At 45.6% G+C, this 13,934-nt stretch overlaps 1 protein-coding gene across 30 annotated transcripts in view; it reads right to left on the bottom strand.

The window, feature by feature from the left end:
- Positions 1-13,934, bottom strand: part of LOC143428084 (titin-like) — a 108,355-nt gene that overhangs the window by 70,317 nt on the left and 24,104 nt on the right. For 29 of the 30 annotated variants that reach the window (XM_076902717.1, XM_076902711.1, XM_076902716.1 and 26 more), the window contains exons 24-37: positions 13,349-13,488; positions 12,679-13,195; positions 12,402-12,545; positions 12,070-12,321; positions 9,117-11,818; positions 7,946-8,948; positions 6,154-6,552; positions 5,417-5,936; positions 5,140-5,311; positions 4,849-5,035; positions 2,747-3,086; positions 1,901-2,642; positions 971-1,309; positions 61-217 (exon numbers count right to left, since the gene is read on the bottom strand). In XM_076902717.1, the coding sequence (XP_076758832.1) occupies positions 61-217; positions 971-1,309; positions 1,901-2,642; positions 2,747-3,086; positions 4,849-5,035; positions 5,140-5,311; positions 5,417-5,936; positions 6,154-6,552; positions 7,946-8,948; positions 9,117-11,818; positions 12,070-12,321; positions 12,402-12,545; positions 12,679-13,195; positions 13,349-13,488 (7,614 nt within the window). The remainder of the gene's footprint in view (positions 1-60; positions 218-970; positions 1,310-1,900; positions 2,643-2,746; positions 3,087-4,848; positions 5,036-5,139; positions 5,312-5,416; positions 5,937-6,153; positions 6,553-7,945; positions 8,949-9,116; positions 11,819-12,069; positions 12,322-12,401; positions 12,546-12,678; positions 13,196-13,348; positions 13,489-13,934) is intronic. The other variant, XM_076902730.1, reaches the window with a different exon arrangement.

Genomic DNA, 13,934 nt, shown 5'->3' with positions numbered 1-13,934 from the left:
AGTCGATCGTATTTGGAAATGAAGAGGAGATCTCGAAAGAAATTTAGCGTCAGGTTTTACCAAGGACTCTGAGGTTGGCGGAAGTTGTCACATCGCCGGCTGGATTCTTCGCGATGCACTTGTAGACACCTTCGTCTTCAGGGAAGGCCTCGGAGATCCTCAGAGTACAGAGGTCGCCTTCCTTCTGCATCTGGAAGTACTTGGATGGCTTGATCACCTGCAATAACGAACGTTTCTTCTTCAGTAAACCGTTCAATCTGCTTTCAGTGTCGTGTTAAAGAAATTTTGGTTTTTCCTTGGAAAATGAAGTAAATGAATGGAATATATAATATAGATATATGTATAAAACTATTCCATTCCTTAAAATAGTGTTCAGTATTATTCCCGAAACAAGTGTTCATACAGGAAAATCATACTCGAAGAAGCTGTTGACGAGCTTTCAATTAAACTTCAATTCGAATTAAAAATTGAATAGCATCGTATTCCTGCGTCTACTTATTCTTTTGAAGTAAGAGCCATAATTCAATCCATCTTTATATCTTCAGCATCTGAGTCCTGTCACTTCAATTCATACAGCCTTCTTACTTGTCAGTTCGTCCCATTTTTTTGACAGTTTATAATGTTAAAATGCATGTATGAACAGTGTATGTATATGATAGAGAGAGAGAGAGAGAGAGAGAGAGAGAGAGAGAGAGAGAGAGATTGTAAATGAATTAATTTAATTGCATCATTAATTAGTCCTTTTCCTCTCGTAAGCAAAGTAGATACTACTTCTATCTCTATTTTTCATCCCTAACCGTGAACGTAAGAAGGCACTTGTCTGTGAAAAAATGCAATGATGAAAAAATGCATGACATGCAAAAGGTTCGCCATCCCTGCGATGGAACAATGCCACTCACTGTTATATTACGTAATAATTATGACAAGAAACGAGGAAAACGAATGTGACGTAGCGCCATTTTGGTCATACCTTGTCGCCCTTCTTCCATTGCACCGTAGGTACCGGTTTCCCGGTAATTCTGCAGGCAAAGGCGACGGATGTTCCCTCTTTGATCGTCTGGTCTCTCAGCGGCTCCAGTACTTGCGGCGCCTTCTCAACGCTGGGCGTCGTCGGTTTCGCCGCCTTAGCGGGTGACTGTGGTCCACGAACCGTACACTCGGCGTCGCAACGCGCCTCCCCAACGCTGTTTATCGCAACGCACTCGTATTTGCCCGAATCTTCCGGCACTGTCTCCAGAATCAACAAGGTGTACGTGTTGTCCTCCTCGAGTGTCTTGTAACGAATGTCTGCCGTCACTTTCTTTCCGTTCTGCAAGGGTAGAGCGAAGATATGACAATTTGTTCAGTAGCTCGTGATTATTTATTTTCTATAACTACAGCAAGAAAAATTTTGATAAACGGAAATTCACGAGATATCCGTACAAAATTTCGATTTCATAAAATTCCAAGTAAAATACGACGAACGATGCCTGAACGGTAAAAATAAATTTCTGCTAGTTAGAAGACAAAAATACTTTTGTCATCTGGATGGACTAGTCTTTGAGGTACTAAAAATAGTTGCTCCGTATTTGGTAAAACTGAACTACGTATTATACTTCTATTAAAATCTAATATTAGAAGAACTTCACTTTTATGAATTTCTTGTGATTGTACGGTACGTGATGCAATAATATCTCCAATGCTGTCTCGAAGTAATTTTCAAATATTAGCACCATTAATATAAAGAAGATGAAGAATTGATGCCAATACTGTGGTAATGGGTGAGTGAGTGCGTGTGATGCGAGCGGTTATACGATTGATTTCGAAATGAATGACAAACGTAGGAAAAGAAACACGATAAAGTTGTGAAGAGCATGAAAAAATTAGATTAATTCATTTTGAATCGTGGTCCTTCTAATACCTTCAGCCAATAAACATCCAAAGGCTTGGTTCCGGTGACTTTAGCGTCGAATCTGGCCAATTGGCCGGTGGTAACCGACGTGCTCTGAATGGTGGTCAGGAAGCTAGGCGGTACCACTCCTCCTCTTCCGGGTTGTCGTCTGCGCTCCTCGACGACCAAGTTCGCGCTGCACTTTGCCTTTCCGCCGCGATTCTCAGCGATCACTGAGAACACTCCAGAATCCTCCATGAACACTTGTCGAACGATCAGCACGGATTTTGTGCTGAATGTGTAGATCTGAAGGTCTGGTGAATTTTGTATGGGGAAGTCCTCGCGGTACCATTTGATGGTTGGCAATGGATCACCGTCGAATTCGACCTCGAATCGCGCCTGCTCTTGCTCGAAAGCTCTGCAAGGTTGAATCTTCTTGGTGAAAACGGGCGGTTTCGCTGGCTTCGTCGGGCCTTGAACAACGCGCTCCTGGGTCTTGGCCTTGTGCTCCACCTCGGTGGTCTCCGTGGCTGTGATCTTTCTTGTGATCTCTAGATCACCTTTAACCTCTTTCTGCGTCTGCTTCTGCTTAGCCACGTGCACTTCGCGACCGTGCACCGTCGACTCGGACGGCTCTGGTGGATATTTTCCGCTGACCTTCGAACGCTCCACGTCGATGTCTACTTCCGTTGTATGTGGCTTTCTCACGAACTTCTGCGTCGTCTGTGTCGTCTGCGTCGTGTCCTGGATTCTTTCTTCCTTTTTATCCTCTCTGGAAACGTTCATGTCGAACAATGTATCAATTACAGAATTAAAATCTTGAGCTTTGTTTCTTAAATAAATTTCATTTAAGCGCAAAGAAAATAATGGGCTTACAAGGTTTCTTCGTACTGCTGCGCCATTCCTTTCGCCACGGAATGGGCGACGACTTTGTCACCAGGAATGGCGAACTGATGGCTGGCTTCTCTCAGCCTGCTCTCCTTCAGGACCTGTTCCTCCTCGAGTGTCATCAGTTTGTTGTAATAGTCCTCGTTCTTCTTCGTCTTGACCGACTTCTGCCATTCCGTCTCCGGCTCCTTGAACACCTTCTGTCCAAGATGCTCCGTGGCGATTTCGATGCCCTGAGTGATGTTGTGGTGTCTCTCGTCGAACACTTTCTCGAGCTCTGTGTTCTGTCGCTCCGTTTGGTACTGAGTCAGCTCGTAATCGTACCAGGCTAGGGGAAAAGAATGTTAGAGGGACATTCGTCGGGATATCGCGCGCAACCGACAACGCATGCCAGACGAACGTCGGAAACATTCAGTTTCGATTGAAAATATCGCCTTCTCCAGCGATTATTCCTTCGCGTCGCCTCTTTTAATATCTAACGCCACTCGACTTCTTTTTATTGCGTTCTTGCAGAGAGCAGAAACGAGTTAGAGGAGCGAAATAGATTTAATCGAAGACGAATACGACGAGCGAAGGAATGTTCGGAGGAACGCTATATTTTCAATAAAATTCACAGAGGATATACGACACAGTACTCCATTGGCGATGCAACACATATCGACGCTAGCTGCGCGAGAGGAGCGGGACGCCCGGAAGTACCAGGCTACCGGAGACAGAGGTGGACATCCGGACAGTAAAAGTTAGATCACGTGGTTTACAGAACTTCCTTGATTCCTTTCAATAATCTAGCGTTCCAATGGAAACAATTCGGTTTGGAATCGACGCTACGGCAGCAATCCAGTGTTAATCTTTCGATTCGAACGATTTCTTTCCAGCCACTGAATCGCTGCTGATCGAGACGCCACGTAAAAGAGGAACTAGGTGGTGCGAGGAGTTTACTCTAAATTTCTTAAATTAAACAAATTCATTACGCGACGGTGGATTAATTATTAACAACGTTGAGGGTAAACACGACACAGCACTACGAGAAACACGGACACTGCTCGGCGAATCGCGGCCAAGTTAAATCACTTCCTGTACCCAATGAATTCTCATGACAGCATGAAGAAACAATGTATTAAATAAAGTTCAGATGAAATGAACGATTCTCATAGAACGAAGTCGTTGAGCAATAAACCCGTTTTCTCCAGTGCATTGGAAATTCGTAGATACGCACGGAGGAAAATATTTAATATAAAAAAAAAGAAAAGAAATGAAGAACAACCGCTGTACTCCGTTTACCTTCTCAGCGAATAAATTAATAGGATAAAAAAAGACGATGGCTCGCTGTAGCTTGTCACGACGCAATATTTTTCTCCGTGCACGGTACGTTCCTCTATTCGACAGACAAAAATGGAAAACAATTATGGACGTGTGTAAATAAATATATATATGTATATATAAATTTGTATGCACAGATAAATAGAGTCGCTTCGTTCTCGATGCTTTATGTTCCATACCTGAAAATGCCGGTTTGCGAAACGAAGTAGCCGATACCTTTACGACGACATTGCTCGAATATGCCCGTGGAATTCCCGAACCTCGAAGTAGAGGAGGAGGAAGAAGCTTCTCGTGTCGCTCGAGGACGATCTTTCGAATCCTTTCGTAACAACTCTCTTTTTTTTTCTTTTGGAAGAAAGGGAACAGGTGGCGGGGGACAGATGGGGTTTTGGTGTTCGATTGGTATCGAGTGTTTTATCGATTGTACTCGGAGAATGGAATGTATGTGTCGTATCGATATCTCATGTACTGTGTTGCGATTGTCTATCTTTCGATTGCGTTTTATACAGAGATAGCTTTGCTTTTCTTGATTTTACTATTCTTTTTTTTCGTGTGGTATATCGTTGTTGTTCGATAATTGACGAATCATTTGTACTTTGTATATGCGCGCGCATTCTTTGCGACGTGATGTTAGATTTGCGTCCCGGTTGGGTTCGTGAAAGTTTCGAATGATCGAAGATAATATTTGGCGTGAGAAAGTAGAAGTTCGAGGGGACGCAAAGAATGCGACGCGTTCATGTATGGGAGTCTCTGTTTCTGGGGTAACTTACGTCTCGGTGAGTTCTTCAGTACTCCGCGATAATCGTCGCTTCTTGGTTTCACGGTCAAAGTGGTTTCAGTGCGAGCCTCGCCCACGGAGCTTCTCGCGATCACTTCGACCTTTCCGTGATCGTATTGCCTCGTCTTGGGGATGTCCAAATGGTACATGCCGTCATAAGTTAATTTGTAACGCGATCCCTGCGCAAACGGAACATGAGAAAATGTAAAATTCCATCGCATATATCTGAAATCGTAATCTCCTCTGTCATTTGAATTAAAATTTTCAAAACATTGCCGCTTACGTTTACTACGGTGTGTCCATTGATAATCCACATGACACGTGGTCTTGGGTGTCCTGTGACACGACAGCAGAACCTGGACCAATCGCCCTCTTCAACGGTCACTGGTTCAGGCTTGCTCACAAACGTCGGGGGCGCTCGCACTTTCTCTTCTTCACCCTCTTCCTCGGGTACTCTGCGTTAATTAAACACGTATTCGTAATTTCTACCACTCAAATTTCATAAAAGAAAAAAAAGAACATAAACTGTGCGACTTATTAAAATAATCGAAACTGCTTACATTTGCCATGCAGCTTCCATCTCCCTGATCTTCTCGATACTCTTCATGCCTTTTGGTAGTTGCGACTCATAAATGATTCCTGGCTTTCCAGCCGTTCGTATCACCGCTCGCGTCTCGTCCATTCCGTAAAGATTCGTGGCTCTGCACAGATATTCACCGCTGTCCTCGGGGTAAACCCAGCCGAAGTTCATCGCTACGTAGCCGAAATCGTAAATAGGCGTGAATCGGTTCTTATGCGGCAGAGGTTTGCCATTGAAGAACCATTCGACTTTCATGTTGGGGTCGCCGACGGGGGCGAGCTGGCACTCGAACTTGGTGCTGTTCATCTCGACCAGCTCGGTCTGGTCTTGGATCTGAGTGACGAAACGTGGTGGTTGTTTCTTATCCGCGTCGTAGAGGTCGTCCTCGGTCAGATGGACTTCGGAGGTGTACTTCTTGATCGTTGCTTCCATTTGCATCAACGCTTCTGATTTCTTCATACCCTTTGGCACTTGGTTCTGCAGAATGATGTTGGGCAATTCTGTAACGAAAATGGGAGACGATTACATTGAAAATTCGCTCCATGGTATAATTTTGAAACTGAAATCGTTGCATTTGGTACAATAGAGGCGAAGAGAAAGATACTCTGTAATAGTAAAGAATGAAAATCTGCAGTACGAATTTAGAAAATTAAGGAAATAATTCATTTATTCTCCTGAAGATTTGCAGTAAAATTCTTTTGAAAATTGAAGACTTACTCTTGCACGATACCGATGCCCTGGTGGTGTCCTCTCCAAGGTCGTTGATAGCTTTACAGACGTATTCTCCCGAGTCTTCGGGGTAGACGTACAAAATATCCATGGACACGAATCCCATATCGTACATGGTTCTGTATCTGTGCCCAGCCGGGATCAATTTGCCATTTCTGTACCACTCGATACGCAGATTTGGATCGTCCTTTGGTTCCACGCGACATTCGAACCTGACTGGCTCGGATTCGTCAACGGTTGCTGATTGAATCTGCGTGATGAATCTTGGCGGTTGACGCGGTGGCTCTTCGGCAGGTGGCTCGCTGACTGGTCCACGTTCCAGTTCCTTCAGCTTCTCGCCACTCATGCCCGATGGCAGTTGAGAGTCGAAATCTATCGTCTTCTTAGCTGGAATGTTCAAAGATTTATTATTAATTTTACTATTATCGAAGAAATAACTGCAAGTAATTTAATCAAGTAGAAAAAATGGCTACTTTTTTTATATTTAAGATATTAGTGAATTTTGACATTTAATGTGCGACAGATTCTGAAAAGGTTTCGATGCTTGCTATAAAATATGCAATAAAAACTGTGGACATAGTTGCAAAACTTTTTTAGTTGACCTACGTAGATTTTTTTATGATCATTACAAAGTCAATTGAAGCTCAGCATAATATGTCTTCTTTAATATCCTTTAACTTTCATTCGAAACATTTTTCCATAACTCTTATACTTCCCAAGATATTCAATCATTTCCATTCAATTCAAACCAATAAAATAATTTTCATCTATTACATAGAACGCAAAATAAAAAATTTATTTACCGTACACATTTCTACCATTGTACAACGCATAATCTATCATAAAAATTTAAGGATACCTATTGAAAACATGTACAGAAGCCTATAAATATTATCACTTTCCCCTGTCCCCTAGATTTTTTCGAGAGCTCCAACTACGATCGTTAGAAGCAGAGAAGCTTCTCTTTTACAACCGTTTTAGTTTCATCAAAATCTGTCCATCCGTTCCCGCGATATCGTCGTTCGAAGCGAACTATAATTTTCTATTCAATGTCTGAAAAATTCTGTCTGTCGCGCTCGCACTCTCGGATCTCTCGCTTCTGTCTAGACTACCGTGACCTACCGCAACCTGCGCAGTCCAACGTGGGTCAGTTCTGCGCAGTAGTACTACGTTTACTACGTAGCGTACGCATTTCCAAGAATCGCGCCGCCCATTCACGAACTCGACCGTCATTCATAACTCGCTCCCTGTTAATGCGCTCAGCGTACTACCGGAACTAATAATCGTTGTATGTCGGGAACCAATTGTCGTATTGAAATGAAACGCGGCAATTCTTAAAGAAGACGCTTTTCTCTACGTGTTCAGTATATTTCGATGAAAATATTGCTGTTTCTTCTGAGTTTATTTTTGGGTCAAAATTAAACTTGCACCCTTATTTAGTAATTAATAGCGGTATTTTTGAGAAGATTGGAACACTTTTTAAATTATATTCGTTTTGTTATTTAAAATTGCTTCTAAGGGATGGTTTTTGTGAATTTTTCAGTTGCAACGTTAGGACAAAATTTGGTGAATTTAATTCTTTTGTTTTAGGATTATCTACAGTAATTGAAAATGATTAATTATCGCGAATGGAAAATATTGAATTTTTGATTGCATATTGGTGATATTGATACTACATTAGACTTCGAGATTCACCTATCTCCCGATGTCAGCAAGAATATATGCAATTAAAGATACGAATACATTAATATAAATAAAAGTATTCTAACGAAATACATACATTTACAAGTGATGGTGGCTTTGGTAGTGGCAGATCCCCACTTGTTCGTAGCTCTGCACACGTATTCCCCGCTGTCCCTTGCGTAGGTGTACGACATGTCCAACGAGATGAATCCAAAATCGTTGATCTGGTGCACGCGTGATCCGGTGGCGAACGATCTTCCGTTGTGGAACCAATCGATGCGCATCGTAGAATCGCCCACAGGCTCGACCCTGCAATCGAAATGACTCGGCGCTCCTTCCTCCACTTCGATGTCCTTCAACTCCACGGTAAACCTAGGAGGGTTCGGCGTCTCCTCCTCCGTCAGTATCTCGTCCTTCTTGTACAAAGCCTCCTCCAGTTTCTGTATGCTCTCCGTTCCAGTCTTGAAGTTGCTCGGCAACTGCGGCTCCAGGATGATTCCCTGGCGTCCACGGACTTGCAGCTTGCAGGACACCGTCGCCTCGCCGTGGCGGTTCGTCGCCTTGCAAGTGTACAGTCCAGAATCGCGTTGGTAGCAGTTGGCCACTTCCAGGATCACGAATCCGAAGTCGTGGATCGTTTTGATCCTGGTTCCAGCCAGAAGAGGCTTTCCGTTGTGGAACCACTCCACTCTCATGCTGGAGTCGTGGATGGGCGTCAATCTGCACTCGAAGTGCGCCAAGGCGTTCTCCGTTAAGGTCAAATCGGATGGCGTCGTGATGAATTCCGGTGGTTTCCCTGTGTCGTCGTCTGGGATCGCTTCACCCGGTACGTTTCCTAGTCCCTCGAGTTCCGCGATCTTGTCGATGGTGCTTTCCATTCCTTTTGGTAGTTGAGACTCGAGAATGATGCTTCGTTTCCCGGTGCACTTCATGGTGCAGGTGGTGACAGCCTCGCCGTACTCGTTCGTCGCTCGGCAGCTGTACTCGCCGGAGTCTTCAGGATAGATCGGCGAGATCTCCAGGATCACGAAGCCAAAGTCGCAGAACGTACGGAAACGAGATCCGGTTCGCAGTGGCTTTCCGTTCCAGAACCATTCGACCTGTGAGACAGAAACAGATATCGTTTCAATTTAACAAATTGAAACAATAATTTCAACGACAAATTGAGAACATTAAAACTTTGCTATATCGAGTTTACTCTACTTCTGTGTAACATGGTTCTTAACTGACATAAATACGATCGTCTAAGGTAATTGTAAGATAATTACCTTTAGTTTTGGATCGTCAGTGGGTGTAAGTCTAGCTTCAAAGTGCGCGCTCTCGCCCTCGCGGAGGCCATCGATGTTGCTCAAAGGTACAGTGAAGACAGGCGCTTTTCCTCGTTCCTCGACGACCTTCTCGTCTCTAGTGCGGATCATCGAGTCCTCCAGAGTCTGGATCTTCTCCAAACCGCCTTCCATCCCCTTAGGTAACTGGGATTCCAAAATAAGGCTCGACTTGGAGTAGCACTTCAAGGTCGCCTTCGTCGTGTCTTCGCCGTATTTATTAAAGGCTCTGCACTCGTAAACTCCTGAATTCTCTTCGTAACAGTAGAGTATATCCAGGATCACGATACCAAAATCGTGGAAGGTTCTGTATCTGTGTCCGTGTGGTAACTTCTTGCCGTTGTAGTACCATTCTACCTTCAAGTCAGGATCGTTCACGGGCGTGAGTCTAGCCTCGAAGTGGGCGGACTGTCCCTCGACTAGTTTTGTGATGTCAGAGATCTGAGTGATGAATTTGGGTGGCTCAGCGACCGGAGTGGTTGGCGTGGTGGGTTGTTCACCGCCAAAGCTCTCCAGTTCCCTGATTCTGGCGAGGGAATCAGGCTGCAGCGAGTCCAGGTAGACGCCGCTCTTTCCGAAGCACTTCAGCGTGGCCTTGGTGTAATCCTCGCCGTACTTGTTGCTGGCCTTGCAGACGTATTCACCGGTGTCGTGCGCCATTACTCCAGCGATGTCCATCACGACGAAACCAAAGTCGGACACCATCTTGAATCTGGACGAGTGTCTCAACGGCTGTCCGTTGTGGAACCATTCGACTTTCATGTGAGGATCCCCGACAGGGATCAGCGTGCACTCGAAGTGCGCGGATTGGCCATCCTTCAGACCCTCCAGAGACTGAATGTGCGTGGTGAACTTTGGCTTCTGACCTTTAGATTTGTCCACGCATTCCAGTTGCACGCTGATCTCAGCCTGGCCCCATTTGTTGGTCGCTCTGCAGGAATAGGTGCCAGAGTCCTCTATCTTCGTTCCCAGAACCTCGAGCACGACCATGCCGAACGCGTAGACTGTTCTAGTGCGATGACTGGCCTCCAATTGTTTGCCGTTGTAGAACCATTCGACGACCATCGTCTGGTCGCCAGTGGGCGTCAGCGACGCCTCGAAGTGAGCGATCTCACCCTCGGACAAGTTCGTCAGATTCTCGAATTGGGACGTGAACACTGGCGGATGACCTTCCTCGCTTTCTGGCGGAGCACCTGGTTGTCGTTTGAGGGACTCCTCGAGGTCTTGGATCGCTTCGAGACCCTCCTTGCCCTTGGGATGCTGAGACCTCTCGATGATGTTCTCCTTGGTGAAACAGTAGATGGTCGTCGAGGTGAAGGCCTCTCCTGCTTTGTTGTAAGCCTTGCAAGTATAAATTCCTGAGTCACGATCGTACACGTCCGTCAGGTCTAAAGTGACGAATCCAAAGTCGCTGGTCATCTTGAATCTGGACCCATGTTCCAGAGCTTTGCCATTGAAGTACCACTCGATCTTCAAATTTGGATCGTCCTTGGGCTCCACTTGGCCTTCCAGATGAAGGGGCTCGGACTCTCCCAGTTTGAATTCCGGGAGCAACGGCACCGTCCAGATCGGTTTTGGATACTCGTGCTCGGGGCCAGCGTCTGGTCGCTTGTATTTGGACAAATAGGCGTCTTCAGCTTCTTTAACCTTCTCCAGACCGGCCTCTCCTTGAGGATGTTGAGTCTGCAAGTAGATGCTCTGTTTGCTGGTGCACTTCAAGGTGCCTGACGTCTGCGCGGATCCCTTCGAGTTCGTGGCCTTGACGATCACAACTCCGGAATCCTCCTCGTAGGCATGAGTGATGTCCAGAGCGACGTAACCAAAGTCGTAAGTGGATTTGAATCTGGCACCAGTTGGTAGCGGCTTCCCATTTATGAACCACTCGATCCTCATCGTCGGGTCCTTCGATGGTTCCACGTTGCACTCGAAGTGCGCATTGTCACCTTCCACGCATTCGACGTTGTTCAAATGCGTGATGAACACGGGTTCTTCGTAAGTCGGTTCTGGTTGTTCCGTCGACGTGACGTGAGGTTGCTCGAGGGCGTCGATCTTTGGCAGAGCATCGGGGTGCAGAGTATCGCCGAGCAGCCAATGGCGGTCGCCGACCTTTAAACTGCAGGTGGACACAGCTTCTCCGAGCAGATTGGTGGCCTTGCAGGTGTAAATGGCGGAATCGTCGGGCCTCACGCCGTTGATAGAGAGCGTAACCAGGCCAAAATCGAAGGTGCTTCGCAGCCTCGTGCCTGTTTGCAGGGCCACACCATTCTTGAACCATTCCACGCGGAGGTTGGGGTCCGCCCTTGGCTCCACTTGAGCCTCCAGGTACACGTGTTGACCTTCCACGAGTTTGTCGTAGCTCTCGAGATGTTTGGTGAACACCGGCGCCTGTTGCGGTGTTGTATCGACGAACATTTCCGGCACTTTGTTCATCTCCGCTTCTTTTAGTTGGATCTTCTGCCACGCGTCGGGTTGAAGACTCTCAGCGTCGATGGCGGAGCGCGCTTTCACTTTCAGGGAAATCGAGGACACTGCTTCGCCGGATTTGTTGATGGCCTTGCAGGTGTATACACCGGAATCCTCGGTGATCACTTTTAGGATGTCCAGGGTCACGTAGCCGAAATCGTGGCTCACGTGGAATCGCGATCCTATTGTAAACGATAGGAACAATATATATGGGTATTTTCAACACAAAAATCGAAAAAGAGTATTAATATTAACATTTTTGGCATCCACATATACTGTGATTCGTACTATTCTCTTCAAGAATTTTTTCTACGTTAGTTTTCGAAAATGGTTCTCATTTAATGAGCATTTATCTAACATATATAGCTCTCGTTATGAACAATCGTTTCATTTTCTTCGATCAAAGATACAAAAATTTGTCTGGTACACTTACCCATTTTTAATTCCACGCCATTGATGTACCACTCAAATCTCAAACTGGCATCGCCAACAGGGACGACTCTGCACTCGTATCTAGCCATCTGGCCCTCCCAAAGTTCCGTGGGCCCGGTCAATAGTTGCGTGAAGATAGGCTTGTCAAATACCTTCTCCGGTTCTTCAGCGCGCTGTGGTTTGTCAGCTTCGAGTTGGGCGATTTTACGTTGTGCTTCGGGATGTTGCGTGTCTAACTGGATGCTCGCTTTGCCTAAGCGTGGGAATTGAAACGAAGCAATTAACCCAGTGACTGATTAATTCTCAAGGAGATTCGTTCGAGCGTGTACTCACTCTTGATCTTCATCGAGGCAGTGGTAACCGCTTCACCGAGTGGGTTCGAAGCGCGGCACATGTATACACCTTCGTCTTCTTCTCTCACGTGCGAGATGTCCAGTGACACGTAGCCGAAATCGTGGACCTTGGTGATTCGTGAACCTAGATGATACATAAATCGCATGAATTTCGGTAATTCTCGACTTCTGTTTCCGTCAAATACGGAATTAACGAGTGTTCAAATATTCCTCTTGCCAATGGAACTATTCAATCTCTCATAGAAGAGTGTACTCACTTGTTTCAAGCGGGATTTCGTTTCTGAACCATTCGACCTTAAGCGTTGGATCTCCTACGGGGATCAGCCTACACTCGAAGTGAGCTGTGTGTCCCTCAGGAATGGCATCGATGTTCTGCAACGGTTGGGTGAATACTGGTCTTTGTCTGGTCTGTGGCTCCGGTACTTCCGGTCTCTTCCAAGGTTGCTGAGACTCCAATTCGCGGATCTTGTCCATTCCCTCGGGTCGTTGCGAGTCTAAAATGATGCTGTCTCTTGGGATGACCTTCAATTCGATGGAAGAGACGCACTGGCCAAGAGCGTTGATCGCTCGCACAGAATATTGGCCAGCGTCTTCAGGAACAGCGTGGCTGATGTCAAGAGCCACGTAGCCAAAGTCGAACGTCACGTGGAATCTGGAAGCCGATGGTAAAGGCTTGCCATTGTGGAAGAATTCGATCCTCAAGTTTGCGTCGTGGAGAGGCTCGACTTGGCACTCGAAGTGGGCCGTTTGACCTTCGTACACCTCCGTGGTACCCTGAAGACAATTTCAGATTTCATTAGTGTAACAAAATATGCTTCGCATCGATATTTCCTAAGTGAAATGTTTGAGCTTTGAAAAATAAAGAATAGGAATCTTAGGTCACTGAAACGATTGAAGATTAGCGATTAGAAGGATTAATCTTCTTACTCTGAGTTCAGTGACGAATCTCGGTGGCGTCACTGGCGGTTCTTCGACTTCTAAACGGGCTGGGCGACCCTGGGCCTCCAGTTCGCGGATCTTTTCGAGGCCATCGGGATGTTGCGTGTCTAAGAGAATACTGCGACGAGCTGCGAAACAAATTAAACGTTACAAACACTCCTCCCAATAATATCAACAGATAACGAAGCATATAAGTTACTCTTCGTATAAATCCATGAATCAGTTTGCTTCTATCGCGAACACGAAGGATATCTCTGACTTCTATCATTTTTCACACATTCGATTCTACGTGGCCTCTCTTCTAAACCTTCGAAAGTGACTCGACGACTGACACTACGATATTTCGGTTTTTTACAAGCATTGCAAAATTCATCTCTTCTTCTGTGACACTTATTGTTACTAAAATTCAATTCTGATTTTCTTCTCGCGAAATGCGCTTCATTTTTAGGGCATGTTTTGGTACGACGACCACTTACACTTTTCCAATCATTCTTATCTATTAAACAATTTTTCTGTAGCTTATCGAAAACCATGAATTGCTCTTTGGGTGCTCGTCTGGGTGCTGTTACTGTAA

Source organism: Xylocopa sonorina, chromosome 10 (assembly GCF_050948175.1).
Source record: "Xylocopa sonorina isolate GNS202 chromosome 10, iyXylSono1_principal, whole genome shotgun sequence".
Lineage (NCBI taxonomy): Eukaryota > Metazoa > Arthropoda > Insecta > Hymenoptera > Apidae > Xylocopa > Xylocopa sonorina.
Note: the sequence above shows the minus strand (reverse complement) of the source record. Positions and strands in the feature narration are given on the sequence as shown.